The sequence below is a fragment of the Mesoplodon mirus genome, assembly GCF_964341445.2.
Source record: "Mesoplodon mirus genome assembly, chromosome: 12".
NCBI classification, from domain to species: Eukaryota; Metazoa; Chordata; class Mammalia; order Artiodactyla; family Ziphiidae; genus Mesoplodon; species Mesoplodon mirus.
This window is the reverse complement of record NC_138988.1, coordinates 42,251,066-42,265,254: the sequence shown is the minus strand read 5'-3', so window position 1 is coordinate 42,265,254 and position 14,189 is coordinate 42,251,066. Positions and strand designations below refer to the sequence as shown.

At 45.7% G+C, this 14,189-nt stretch overlaps 1 protein-coding gene across 4 annotated transcripts in view; it reads left to right on the top strand.

Moving 5' to 3' along the window:
* The window catches only part of LARS2 (leucyl-tRNA synthetase 2, mitochondrial), a 242,167-nt gene that overhangs the window by 151,678 nt on the left and 76,300 nt on the right, over positions 1-14,189 (top strand). For 3 of the 4 annotated variants that reach the window (XM_082638130.1, XM_082638128.1, XM_082638129.1), the window contains one exon: positions 3,785-3,928. The exons of the other annotated variant lie outside the window; for it this stretch is intronic. In XM_082638130.1, the coding sequence (XP_082494256.1) occupies positions 3,785-3,928 (144 nt within the window). The remainder of the gene's footprint in view (positions 1-3,784; positions 3,929-14,189) is intronic. 4 annotated transcript variants of the gene reach the window in all.

Genomic DNA, 14,189 nt, shown 5'->3' with positions numbered 1-14,189 from the left:
AAGAAGCAAGGGAAATGATGGAGAGCAGCCAAAGGCCTGAAGAGTGATGCCTTGGCCAGGAGACAAAAGCATACTAATGGAGGATGTGCTCTAGTTGGGACTGGCACCCTGTGAAATGGGTGAGGGCCAGGGAGGCAAGGGGAAGGAGGATCCAGGGGAAGAGGAGGATGAGATGAGAAAGGACGAGGTTTGGAATAGGAAGCCTGCTGGGCAATAGGCGCCACAGCTGCTGTGTTGCAGAGAGGAGAGCTGATAAACTCAAAATCAGGATGAAATTGCCTTGAGAATCCCCGATGGACCCCATAGTCACCCACACCTCCAAGAGCCTAACAGCCAAGAAGGGGAGGGGGAGGAGGCAAAAATGATGCAGCACCCACAGTCACTGTACAAAACTGACCCAGTGAACATGGCTGATTCTTGTTTAGAATCGGGTTGTGATGTGCATTTCTTAAATGCTTTCTGAAAGCTTCCCACAAATCACTCAAACAACAAAAAAATGTTAATCTTAGTGTTTAACCCTTGATCAACCAGGGAAGTTCTGTTATTTGGGATGGCTCATTCTGTGATGTTGCCAGATAACTTGTGTGAGGGAAGCAGTGGGCAAAATCGACTAGAGTCCAGTGTTTTTGCAAGTGTTTTAATGATTTCAGTATTGATTTAAAGTTGATTTCAAAATATAGAGATAGGCTATATTTTACTAAGACGACTATTTCACTCTAAGGAGCATGGAGTTGGCTTCAGGAGGTGATAGAGGCCAGAATCAACCAGCGCAGTGACTAGTCAGTGAAGTTGTCCAGAAACTATATTCTATGTAGCAGGACTGTGCTTGCTTAAAAATCAGGGCATCTATCAAAGTAACTGTTCAAAATGTGAAAACCCAAGAATGCCAGATGAGAGAAGACAGACTGTGGCTTGAGGGGAAGCTGTAGGATAGAGACCATTACATAAGAGAGGAGACCCGGAGAAAGGTATTTGGGAAGCAACTCCAGGGCTTCAAGAGGCCACAGATGCTGTGCACCCTGGACCCCACACACCCTACATTTTGACCACCCATGGTTTTACCGCCAGCAGAAGGGCTGAGTCTGAACCCTGAAACTCTGTGCTTGAGGTGGATCTCAGTCCTGGGAAGAAAAGGGAGTGGGTTCTCACAAGGATGCATCTCTGATTTGGGACTTTATTTCCTTTTGTGTTTTTCCTCTTCTCCCCCACCCCCAAGACTTTCATCGCGGGAAAAATTGCTTTTGTGTTTTGCTTTTATTTGTCTTTCATTCATTACCAGGGTTTTATTGCATTTTGTAACCTGGAGTCTGAGAGATGCCAGGCCATGTGGGAATGTTGATAAGAAAATAAAGTCCTATTTTTACAATCTGCAGTGCTGAGTGTTTGCTTCTCCGTGTCACCTGCAGGGGGCAGGAGACAGAGGTGAAGGCATATAGGGCTTTTTTCTCTCCCTTCCGTACTTTATACCACTTTAGTTGTACATGGGTTTTTTTTTGGGGGGGGGGTGCCTTTGAAGGACCTGTTCTTGTTAGTAAACAATACTTGGCTCTTTCTTTTTATCTTTTATTTTAAGTGGTGTCCTTCCCCTAACCCCTAACATGGGCAATGATAATAGATAAGTAAGTCACCCTTGGTTTATTCACCTCCAGTTTTTAGGTCTAAGGTAATTTGTCCTATATTTTGTCTATCTCTATTTATGGATTCAAGGATTTGGGGGGCCCTAGAATCAGGGGAGAAAATTATTCAATGCATGTCTTTCCCACTCTGACTCTAGGCTTCACAGGCTTAAGTTTTTCAGTGGATGTACTACTTTTTAGTTGTAAAATCACAACCCATAGATGGGTTAGCCTCTCCTCCACTCCTACTTTTTTTTTTTTTTTTTGTGGTACGCGGGCCTCTCACTGTTGTGGCCTCTCCCGTTGTGGAGCACAGGCTCCGGACGAGCAGGCTCAGTGGCCATGGCTCACGGGCCCAGCCGCTCCGCGGCATGTGGGATCCTCCTGGACCGGGGCACAAACCCATGTCCCCTGCATCGGCAGGCGGACTCTCAACCACTGCGCCACCAGGGAAGCCCCACTCCTACTTTTTATGTAATTTTTAGGTATGTCTCTGAATCAGTCAGGGTCCCAGCAGGAAAAAGAGGGCCTACTCGAAAGCAGTCATTGAAGAAAATGTAATGAAAATACTGTCTCTGGGACTTCCCTGGAGGCCCAATGGTTAAGACTTTGCCTTCCAATGCAGGGGGTGCAGGTTCGATCCCTGGTCAGGGAGCTAAGATCCCACATGGCTTGCGGCCAAAAAACCAGAACGTAAGACAGAAGCAATATTGTAACAAATTCAATAAAGACTTAAAAAAAATGGTCCACATCAAAAACAAAAAAGAACAAAGACTGTTTCTGTGCAGAGTTCAGGGAAACCCACAAGGGATGGTCAAGCACCTGGCACTGGGAACAGAAGGAAGCTTTTGCCCACCCCAGGCGGCAGGCGCGACATCGGGAGCCGTTACTGGAACTGGGAGAGCAGTAGCTGGAGCGGTAGGAGAGGCCTGCCCAACGGGGGCCGTGGCCCAACTAGGAAGAAGCCAGGGTGCCTCTCATTGGTTGAACCCAGCCAGAGGGCAAGGGTCCTGGTTAATGTAGGCACAGGGGACAGCTTCCTGGGGGTACAGAACAGGGTAGAAAGAGGATTTGGACGGGCAAATTGACAACATTCAGCACAATCTCTTATTAAAATTTAAAAAAACAGTGTGTATTTTACTGCCTAAACATGTCTCTGTTCTCATTGCCTTCTTTGTACTCAGTTGTACCTAAATGTCATAAAGGAGTGAATGTAGATGTCAGAGGTATTTTAAATGAAAATAGAAATGAATTAGAACTCTGTGGAGAGAAACTTCATCATGGTTAAGACTACAGTTTCTATCAGCCAAAGAAATCTATGGAGATAGATCTCAGAATATTGTTACCTTTTGGGGGGGGCAGATGTTGATTGGGAGAAGGCATGACAGAATTTTCTGGGTTGCTGGGAATGTTCTGTGTCTTGGTATGAGTGATAGTAGAAATTGATTGAGCTGTACACTTAAGATTTATCCACATTACTCTATGTATGTTGTACCTTAATTTAAACAGAAGTTTTAAAAAAGTTTTAAAAAATTGCAAAAATGTTTACGGTTTCTAGAGACTTGAGTTCCTACCTTGTTATCTCTGCCACTTACTGACTGTGTGACCTTAGGCAAGTTATTTAATCTCTCTGTTCCTTAACTTCCTCCTCTGCAATATATGGGGATAATAATATTCTTACCTCAAAATGTTATCCTGAGGATTAGAAGAGCCAACCTTAGGAAAGCACTTAGCACAGCATCTGGCACATGGTAATCTCTCAGTAAGTGTTAGCTATTTACATTAAAATAAATACATTTTTCCCCCTAAAATAACTCAATTCTGCTAAGTTCTAGGTACCATTTTTTCTTCTTTTCCTCTGTTTACTAAAATTTCCAATCTGCAAGTCCATCCTTTCATACAAGCAGATTCCAAACTTGAGTTAGAGACATGCTTAGAGCCTCCCTTCTGAAGCCTATTCTAATAAAGTGAAAGCACAGAGGCAGTTCACATTCTTTTTTTACAGCTTGCTAGTGGCTTCCTTGCCAAATGATGCTCCAAGGAGATGCCCTCAAGTCTCAGAGCAGAGATACTGCCTTTGCAGACCCTCTCACATGTAAGGAACCTCAATATGATCCTATTCAGTATACTTACGAGATTGCATCATTTTGCTTCATGAATTACAACAGGCCTTGGTTAACTGGGACCCAGTGGATCAAACAGTGCTTGCCAATGAGCAGGTGGATGAACATGGCTGTTCGTGGCGTTCTGGAGCAAAGGTGGAACAGAAGTACCTCAGACAGTGGTTCATTAAGACAACTGCTTATGCAAAGGTGAGTGTCAGCCTGGAGGCTCCCCAGTAATGCGTACGTGTTGGCAGGCAACACCAAGGTCTTCTCGGTGTTGGAGAGCCTCACTGTTGGGGGTGAACTCTAGTTAGAGCTGTTAGAGCCATGGGTGTGCAGACAGGAGGCACATGAACCTCAGGGTCACTCACGTAGAGGTTGATGGATTTGGGTCTTTCAGTTGGAAATCAAGAATAGCACCTGGGAGGGCTTCTCTGGCGGCGCAAGTGGTTGATAGTCCGCCTGCCGATGCAGGGGACACGGGTTCGTGCCCCAGTCTGGGAAGATCCCACATGCCACGGAGCGGCTGGGCCCGTGAGCCACGGCTGCTGGGCCTGCGCGTCCAGAGCCTGTGCTCCGCAGCGGGAGAGGCCACGACAGTGAGAGGCCCGCGTACCGCAAAAGAAAAAGAATAGTACCTGGGGGTCATTGTAGGCCATTGTTTGCTGACCTTTCAACAAATCATTGTACTGCCATAGAGGCCAAAAAACATTCATCTTCATCTGCAATTATATCAACAATAAACCTAGAAGGGAAGAAAGTATCTTCACTTGTGCAGTTCTAGTAAGACCTCCAGAAAGACAGAATGACATTTCAGAGGGTCCAGAGAAGACCATCTAAAAGGAGTGAAGAGATGGCCAGTCTCATGAGGGAAGGTCAGGGTGAAAGTGAACTAAGCCAGGAACCAAAGCTTTGGACTTTAACTCTTGTTGTGTCTCTGATTAATAGTGTAAACTGATGCAAGTCCCTGCACCTCAGTTTCCTCATCAATAAAAGGAGAGGGTGCGACCAAGTGGTCTTTAAGGTGCCTCTGGCTTTTTATGTTTTCAGGAATTCAAGGCAAGCCCAACCATTGAAGGGGGGAGCTTGCTTACTAAATCACCAATAGTCTGGGCAAAATAACTTGTTCTGGGTATGCCAGAACCATTCTGTGCAAGGTATTCTTTGAGCCTACCATGTTTCAGGATATGGAATTGAGTGATCACTCCCTGAAACTCCAGAGAAAAGTGGTTAGAGCAAATCAGGGGCATTTCCCATGGCAATTTGATAATCTCTGTATGAGCATAAGACAGGAAGTAAGCAGGATCTGAAAAGGTAAAGGCATCATGAAGGGCTACTGATGGTATGTCATGGTAGTTCTTACCCTGGGGTAGTCACCATACAAAGGATAGTTGTACCTTTCCATAGTAGCCCATGGGTTGCTCCATCACAGAGAGGGTACTGGACTGAAATGGACTTTGGGTCAGATCCAATACTGCACTTCTTATATGCAAAGAGAGCACAAGTTATAAATAACCTCTGATCACTACAAAACTTTGCTGAATTAGAACTGTAGTACACCAGCTCACCATACCAATGCCATATGGTTATATGACCTCTAGTTCTCTCACTCAAAAGACATGTCTTAAAAATGAGACTGTTTTCCCTTTTCAATTTATTCAGAATGTAGCATATGGATTTGGAAAACTACTAATTAGAACTTGTTAACATAATGCCTTCCTCTTTTTAAGCACACTAGTAGTATTGAGAGACTGAATAATAAGAAGAAAGCTGAGGACATTGCTTTCTATAACATCCCAGGCAGTGAGAGCCCCTACTTGCTGACAGTTGGGGTCGACTGCATTACTGGGAGGCATGCCAGGTCACCTCGAGGACCTGTCAGATGACTCTGTAATAGGCACTGGTGGAAAGGCCACCTAATTGTCCTCTGCCTCTAATTGGAAATGTAATAACCTAACTGAGTGGCATTATTCTTTAAACTGTCAGCTGTGAATTTTCAGCTCTTCAGCAGAAATGGTTAGTTACCATGGTGACTTGCATGGTTCTTGCTGAACTCCAGTGAAGAATTATTGAAAAAGCTGACTTTGGAGGTCAACACTTGGTTTGCCCTGAAAATCAGGAGAAGAGGGGGTGGCATAGGAGGTAGGGGTGGGCAGAAATCCATGTTCACTGCAGGTCCTTGGCTGAGGGCTGCACATGCACAGAGCAAGACTTCATAAGGCCTAATAGAAAATGATTACTATGAGATTGAGAGGAGAACAGAGATACCAGGGGGCTGCACAGTGCTCTGAAACCTTGGAGTTATGGCTCAGCCAAAAGTTTACAGTTGAGACCTCAGAAAGGCTATATATTACAAGTGTGGATGACACCCTAGGACCAAGGACAAAATTAAAATAGACTCACCTTAATGAAAAATAAAAGTAAGCCTGACAGTTTCAAAAGGAACTTTCAAAACAAAACTCAACACCTTTAAAAGGAAACAACATAAGCCAGACTTTCTGCAAGGTTGGTTTCATCTGCAATGTCTAACATATAATAAAAAAAAATTACTAGACTTGCAAAGAATCAGGAAATTGTGACGTATAATAAAGGGGGGGGGGAATGGAGTCAGCCCAATAGAAATAGATCCTGAGATAATGGAACTTAAAGGAAAAGACTTTTGGTCGTAATGAGTGGACAGGGGAATCTCTGAAGAGAAATGGAAACTATTTTTTTTAAAAATGGAAATCTAGAACAGAAAAGCGCAACTTCTAAAATGGAAAATTTATTGTTTGAGCTGCAGAGGGATGAGTAAGGGTTAAGTAGGCCATAAAGCTATAGGGGAACCCCCATCCCCCCACATAGAGAACATAACAAGTGGTAGCCCTAAAACAGAAACGGATATGACAAGTTTGAGAAGCTGAAATAATGACAGTATACCTGAAACTAAGAGAGCCAAGAGGAGAAACTCAAGATAGGGCTGGAGAACCTGAATAGGTGGTTAAGGGCCAGATCAGGCAACGTCTTTTAGGTCTTAAGAAATATGTACTTTATCATGGGGTCCCTGAGAAGCCATTAAAGGATTCTAAGGAAGGGAATGACATGGTCAGATTTGTGCTTTTATAAATTCACTGTGGAAAGGGCAAGTGTGGGTGCAGAGGGACTAGTTAGAAGGTTATTGCAATGGTCCAGGCATGCATAACTTAGACTTAGATGGTAGTGGAAAGAGATGGGTAGGTTAGAAAAATATTCAGATGGTGAAATCTGTAGAACTTGGTGATAATGGATGAGAGTGTGTAGGAGATGATGTCATCAAGAAAGGCCCTGACCTGGACACGAAGTGAATGATTAAGCTACTCACTGGGATAGGGAGTCCTGGAAGAGACATAGTCCTGACCCTTTTGAGTTTGCAGTGGCCATGAGTCATTTGAGTAGAGATGTAGAAATAAATGATGCTTGGATAAATGGGTCCAAAACTTCAAAGAAGATCAAATGAGATAGGACATCTACTTTAAAACCTGGTATGACAGTAATAGTGTTGACTTAGTGATGAGGTCCTATTTAGATAAGGATGAGATATTGAGTCAACAATGCTTTTAGCTGCAAGTAAATAAAAACCCAAGCAGTAGCTTAACAGATGGGAGGTTACTTCCCACACAAGAAGTCCCAGTTGCTGGGACCAAATGGGGAGAGGGCTCTGAGTTGACATTTCTGTGATTCTCATGACCTTTCCTTCCTACCTATCATTCATGGTTGCAAGATGGCTGCTGCAGATCAGACATCACGCTTCCATTCGAGACAGAAAGAAGCAAAAGAGGCAGTGTGAGTGACTAGAATGCAAGAACTTCCCCACAAACCCACAGCCAATTTTCACTGATGTTCTGTTAGCCCTGGTTGTGTCATGTGACTACACCCAGCTACAAGGAAAACTAGGAAAGTAGGCTCAGGCTTTTTAGCTTCTATAGTCAAGATGGTTGGGGGAAGGGGATGGGGAATGGGTGCTGGGATGGCCGGTGAGCTGTGCCTGCCACAGTTATCTTTAGAGCTCTGTATTTACATCTAGTTTTGCAGCTCTGAGGGCTGCCTCTGTGATGTACAGCTGGTGGTCTGCTTGGGAGCATGGCTGTGAAGGAGCCCTCCTTTCATTCACTTAACTTCCAAATTATAAAGACAATGCCTGATGTAAAAATTACAGGGAACCCTGAAATATAAAAATCCTTTATTAAGGCTGTTCTGTGACGTATTTGATTTTCCTCCCTTTACCCACCACCCAGTCTTCCTAGGATTGTTTGCTTTATGAAACGTTAAAAGTGATTTCAGCCACTCGTTCTGTGAAAAAGAAAACTAGCAGTAGGAGTATCTAAAGAAAATGAATTAGTCTTGGCAGAGATGTGTGGGAGGATTCTTGTGGGCAGCACCACGAGGTGAGAGCAAGGGGAGGAGGGCGGATTGGAGACTTACATACAGAAAGCAAGAGGGATTCAGAGCCGGATGGAACGAACACTTCAGTTCCTGACAACAGGGTGACAATTGGAAGGCGAGACAAACAGCTTCTCGTTTGAACTTTTCTGATAGATTTGTGGTTTTGGTTTCTGTGCGGCTTCCTGTAGCCCCCAGAGGCTGACTTCTCACAGGCCCTCAGCTGCTGGGACACTATACATGGACTCCTCTTTGGCGTTAAGATGGACATAATCATGCCCTGATGGTGCTTAGTCAATGCCCACACCAAATTGGTGCTTATGTTTCCTAAGTTTCCAGGAGTTATCCGGCAACTGCTAGAATGTGAACCAAGTCTGTGATCATCTCCCACTTCCTGTCTGCTTGCCCCTGATCTGATCAGTTCTCAGGCTTTCACTTACACCATCTTATTGAACCTTCACATTATTCTTTGGAGGGTAGATATGCCTGTTATCCCTGTTTTACTGATGAGGAAACTGAGGCTCACGCTGGTCATAAGTAACAGCGCTGGGATTCAAATCCAGGTGCTTGAGCTCTTAACTTGCAGTATGTGCCACTTCTCAGGTAGCCTGAATTCATTCTTTCTCTCCCCAGCTGTATTCTTGACTAGGTGCTAAGAATACAGGTGAAAAAAGCTGAGGTCCCTGCTCTTTGGGAGCTTGGAGGCTAGTGCAGGAGACATTCGCAGACATGAGAGGTCACAGCCCTTAGGATCAACATCATATTGCAGGAGAGTGCAGGGGAGGCGAGGAAAAGCCCCAGCTCTACCCAGTGGTCTGAGGAGGTATCACAAGATGGTGATGAAAAATGGGAAGTGCAGAATATCTGTAAGGGAGCGTTTTGTTGCCTCCCAGACATGCAGGAAACTTCACGCTTCGCAAGTATTTCCAAGTAGAATTTCTGCTGGCAAGAAGCAGATGGGCAACAGTGAGCCCTTATGAAATCAGGGAGGATGGGAGGTAATAAGCCACCCATTTCCCTGCCCCCTCTGCGCCTCTCATCTTGGTTTCATGTTGCACTTGTGGGTAAAGTAGAGACGCCTTTACCAGAACGTACTGATCTTGTTGGACACTGCAAAGAGTGAAACTCTGGAGTTGGAGAGCCAAGGAGGTGAGGGAAGGGAATGAGGCTTATGACAGGAGCTCTTTGGGGAGGTGGATGAGGAGGCTGGAGCAGAAGGACAGCCCCGGAGGAGCAGCGGTACAAGGGTCTAGTCCCCTGGGTGCCCCTGGCTGCTTAAGAGTCCCCCGCACTCTGAAATGGGGACCCTTGGGCACCCTTGTTCTAATCCCGAGGCCTTGAGTTCCCTGTGAAAGCATTTGGCTGTCTCCTGGAAAGTGGGCTGTTGCCTGGCTTTCTGCTTCTACCCTCAGGTCCTCTCCCAGCCCCAGAACAGAGAGGGTGCCAGGAAGCACCTCCTCGTAACAGCATGCAAGTCCTCCTGTGCTCTCAGAAAACTTGGCAAAGGGATTGATCAGTGAGGTTTGGCGACTTGACCCCACCTTGTCCGCCCAAAAAGACCCTTGGCCCCAGTGTCGCCTGCTGTGTGTTCAGCCTGGCCCTTCGCATGGTGGGCGTGTGCACAGATTAGATGTTGGCCGAGGAAGCAAAGTTTCTGAGAACCAGGAGGAGCAAGTGAGAAACGTTTAACGAACTGTCAGCTTCTCTGCAGGGCGGTTGGGATAAAAAGCCGTGAGGATCCAGACCAGGGCCAGATTTAACAACGCTAATGCTGAGGTGTATCTACTGTGAGGGTTAGGGTTAAGCCCAGGGGCTTTAAAGCTGTTACTGCGTTCACCCCCACCGTGCCCCTCTGTGGCCAGTCAGGGCTGAGGGTGGCCTTATTCTTCCCTCCTTGTAAAAAGAAGTTTATCAGCTCCTGCGTGGTAGCGGGGGCAGAGCCCATACGGCTCTGGACCCCAGGACTCAGACCAGCGCTCAGACGTAGCCTCGGAGCCAGCTTCCTGCCCGAGTTCTCCCCCAGGCCCCAGCTGTCTCTTCTTTTGGAAGCAGCAGACTCTGCTCCCGTCCCCAGGATCTGGTTTTGACTCCCTGTCTCACAGAGCTAATTAATTGTTAAATTCTGCTCCTTCTTACATAATACTTCCTTCTGTTCTCTGTTTAACCTGCCTCTCCAGGATCTTTTCTCTTCTAAACCATGAGCCGAACTCTACTCTTCACCTTCCGTCCTGTCCTCTCAGTCCTCCTCAGGGTGATCGTTGGCTGGTGCCAAGGGGCGCAGTGAAGTCCTTCTGGGGGCGGGGGTGGGAGGGGGACAGAGGCGAAAGGAAAGTAGGTGATTTGAGGCTCACAGTCCCCGGCACTTTGCAGGCGAGCGAGAGGCTGCCTGGGGTGTATCAGGAGACTTGTATGCCAGCCTCCCTCCCGGCCCGCAGCCCCAACCAAGGGGACAGGCTCTTTAATGTCAGCTGGGGCTGAAGGTGAGCCTTCTGGGAGAAGGCCACCGGCTGGCTCTGAGCAGGCCTTAGGGATAACTTCTGCCTGGAAGAGCTCACCAGAGTTGGTGCAGGGCTGGGTTCCAGCTCTGGATTTGGAAACCATGGTATTTCATGACAGAACAGGCAATGAGATTTCCTTTCTCCTAAATGCAGTGCCTTCCTGCCTGTCTTGGGAATGTCCCCCACCAATGCCTAATCACACCTGTATGTGGCCTCTATTAGGTCAGGTCTCTAGGGCCGCTTTATTTCCTCACCCCAGAGTTCTTGCCCACACCCTGTCCCTCCCATCAGGGAACTGAAGACAGCCCTGCCTGCACACCCACTCCAGAGTGTGTGAGAATGAACGAGAACTTCCGAAGGAAGGAGACACAGTCTCCAGCTTGGCACACATACTCTGCAAGCCGGAAGGTTTCCTTTTTTTGTTGTTTGTTTCAAGATGGAATGATTGCAAGGGGAAAATGGGAGAAATATATTAATAATATATTTCTTATTGTGTATTGACAATGAAATAAATTATAAATTTGATTAGGAAAAAAAATGAACAAAATAAACATTATGTCTTGCTCTTAAACCCTTAGTAGCCTTTCTGAGCTCCCGGCCAGGTCCTTTAGGAGCGTAAAGGCCACCTTCTTTCTCAAGGTGTTAGCCTGGACTCCGTGGGAGGAAAGAGATTGATTAGCACCTTGTTGGGGGCAGTCCCTGGTTGTGCTCAGGAGGGCTAGTGAGTGTCACCAACGAACTCCTTTAACTTAGGGAGTCATCTGAATTTTAGCACTAGAAGAAACCCGAAAGAACATTGTGCAGGCTCCCCGACATTAGGGTCAGTCTCCTGTGCTTTCTAATCACTGTCCTGATCTGAAAAACATAAAAGCCGGCAAAACAACCCCCTCGTGCCTGCCTTTACTGCTGCCGGAAATTACAAAGTCAATATGGTGTCTAAAAACGAAGGGATAAGGTGTTGCTTTATTTTAAGCAAGCCACATCCTGCCCTCCTCCTGCTCCCCAGGGGGGGCGGATGGCCAGCTTGAGGTGTCCCTGAAAATTACCGCCTGATCCCATTCCTCATTTTATAACTCAGGCCCCCAAGGCTAGGAAAGCCAGGACCCAACCTGAGTCTCCAAAGCCCTAGGCCTGTGTTTCGTCCGCCTGCTCTTGAGCACTAGTTCCCAAGCAACCAAGCATTTCCGACAGCCACATGCAGAGGGCAGACGGTCGTAGGGTGAGTGTTGCAGGAAGCCAGCTAATGCAAGTTAGGAAATGTTACAGGTACAGGGAGAGGGCACAAATGGCCAGATAACGGAAAGTACAGTGATGAGAGGTTTTCTAGTTTGTTCTTGATGGAGTTGGCTTGGCCTCAGAGCTGGAGCAGTGTCATGTTTTATGTCATTATTCTCTAATCCAGTGCCCTTTCCTTACCCCAGGGCATTCTAAACCCAGGTGCCTGGAGAACAGTGAGACTGATCCAGTGGCTTCCACTGCTATTAAGGAAGTGAACAGACATTAGCACATACATACATATCCATATTATATTGTTCTGTTTTGGTTTTCAAAATGTGTTTTCTTATAGAAAGGGACAATTTTCCACAGTATCTTTCCATTTCTCTATTTATTTTCCTTACTATTCCAGGGTGGCTGATTCTGAGTGTCAGAATTGCTTAAAAAAGAGACTTAATCCTTTCTAGAGCTGTAGTAAGTTGTGAACTCTGGTAAAATGCAAACTCTAGTCATTTAAAAACAGTATATTAACAGCATAATTTTAACTGTAAAAGCATATGCACAAGTACACACACTCATACTATGTTTTATCAGTTCTAACACACGATTGGTTTTAAGTTTTATGCTCCACTGAGAATGAAAAATGCTCAATCAGAGGCACCATTGATTGTAAGACATGTCTTAATTTCAGAATTTGTGGGGAAAATATGCATCTCAGTATCACTGGAAGATGGGATATAAATAGGATGGAAGGATATACAACAAACATTAATAGTGATCTTCCTGGATGCTTAAGTTGATTTTGGATAACTGTAATTTTTTTCCCCATCCTTTTCTGTCTTTTCCAAATTTTCCATAATGATTATTGTTATTTTGATAATCATAAAACAAAACAGCCTGATACCAGGGTTATGTCAGCATTTATTTACACATCTTCTTTAGACCTGAGTGTCTTGGAAAGGGATGGTCTTATGTTCTTGCAAGTTTTAAGTTTATAAGCAGGCTTCCAAATCGAAGGCATTCGAGCAGAATGTCCCCTGGGACTGCTGTCCCCATTTTGTTTTTCTTAATTAGACCAATAAAAGCTCTTAGTGTTGCTCCCAAAGCTCCCCTTTCTCGGAACAAAAGCACCTTTTCAAACAAGGGTAGCCTAGTGCCACAGATTGGGCTGAGTACCATGTTCTGTTTGCAGGATAGTGATTTAATTTCTCCCTCCCCCTAAGGGGTACAGTTACAGCCTCTCTCTTGTACTGTGGAGACAGGGGCAGTGAGGTGATGTGGGTGGCCTCTGGGAATCAGAAGCTGTCTCATCAGACAGGTGGCTCTATCACTGAGAGAGTTTGTCCTCTGTCATCTGTACTCTTAGGTTTTGGTGGTGACATTTCAGAACCTATAGTCACCATCTCTTAGAAGTTAGTGGAATTTAAATCATTTTGCTGCTGAAAAAGTGGGTTACCTGAGACAGAGGGAAAAAACAAAAAGGCTGATGTGTGGCCTGGGTTGATACATGAGTAAGTTGATACATGAGTTGATACATGGCTGCCACTGTAGCTTCCTGGTTTCCTCACCACATCCTTTCCCACAGAGCATGTACACCAGGACATCTATGCTGGTCATACCCAGAAAGCACTTCCTTCTTTCCAGCTATTCAGAAGCTATTTAATAGCACTTGGTTTGTTATTCCTTTTCACATGGCTCTGAGATACACCCTTGATGTAAGCATGGGCTGCTTGGTGCCTCTTTTCCTTTTGCCTCTGCAGTCCCATGACCCATACATTGTTGGCAAGTCATACATCATTTGTAGGGTGCCTTGCTTAGAACTGATTATTTCCCTTCTGGGTTAATAGCACCTTCACTGGAATTGAGACCCTTGGATAGTACAGCTGTATTTGTAAATAAATGTTTTACATTGAGATGCCACAACAAATGGATTTTGCTAGAAATGCATATTATATTGCAGAAGAGAGGTTAAAGTAGAACCATCAAAGAGAGAGAGGTAAACAAGGTAAACATCATGCTAGAGCTTTTTTTTTTTTTTTTTTTTTGCGGTATGCGGGCCTCTCACTGTTGTGGCCTCCCCCGTTGCGGAGCACAGGCTCCGGACGCGCAGGCCCAGCGGCCATGGCTCACGGGCCCAGCCGCTCCGCGGCATATGGGATCCTCCCAGACCGGGGCACGAACCCGTATCCCCTGCATCGGCAGGCGGACTCTCAACCACTGCGCCACCAGGGAGGCCCCATGCTAGAGCTTTTTAATGTGTTTATAATCTTCATGCACAACTTCATGCCAGAGCCAAAGCAGAAGAGGGAGACTAGGATGTGAGAGAGTTTATTCCTCTAGAATATTCCAGAGGGGAC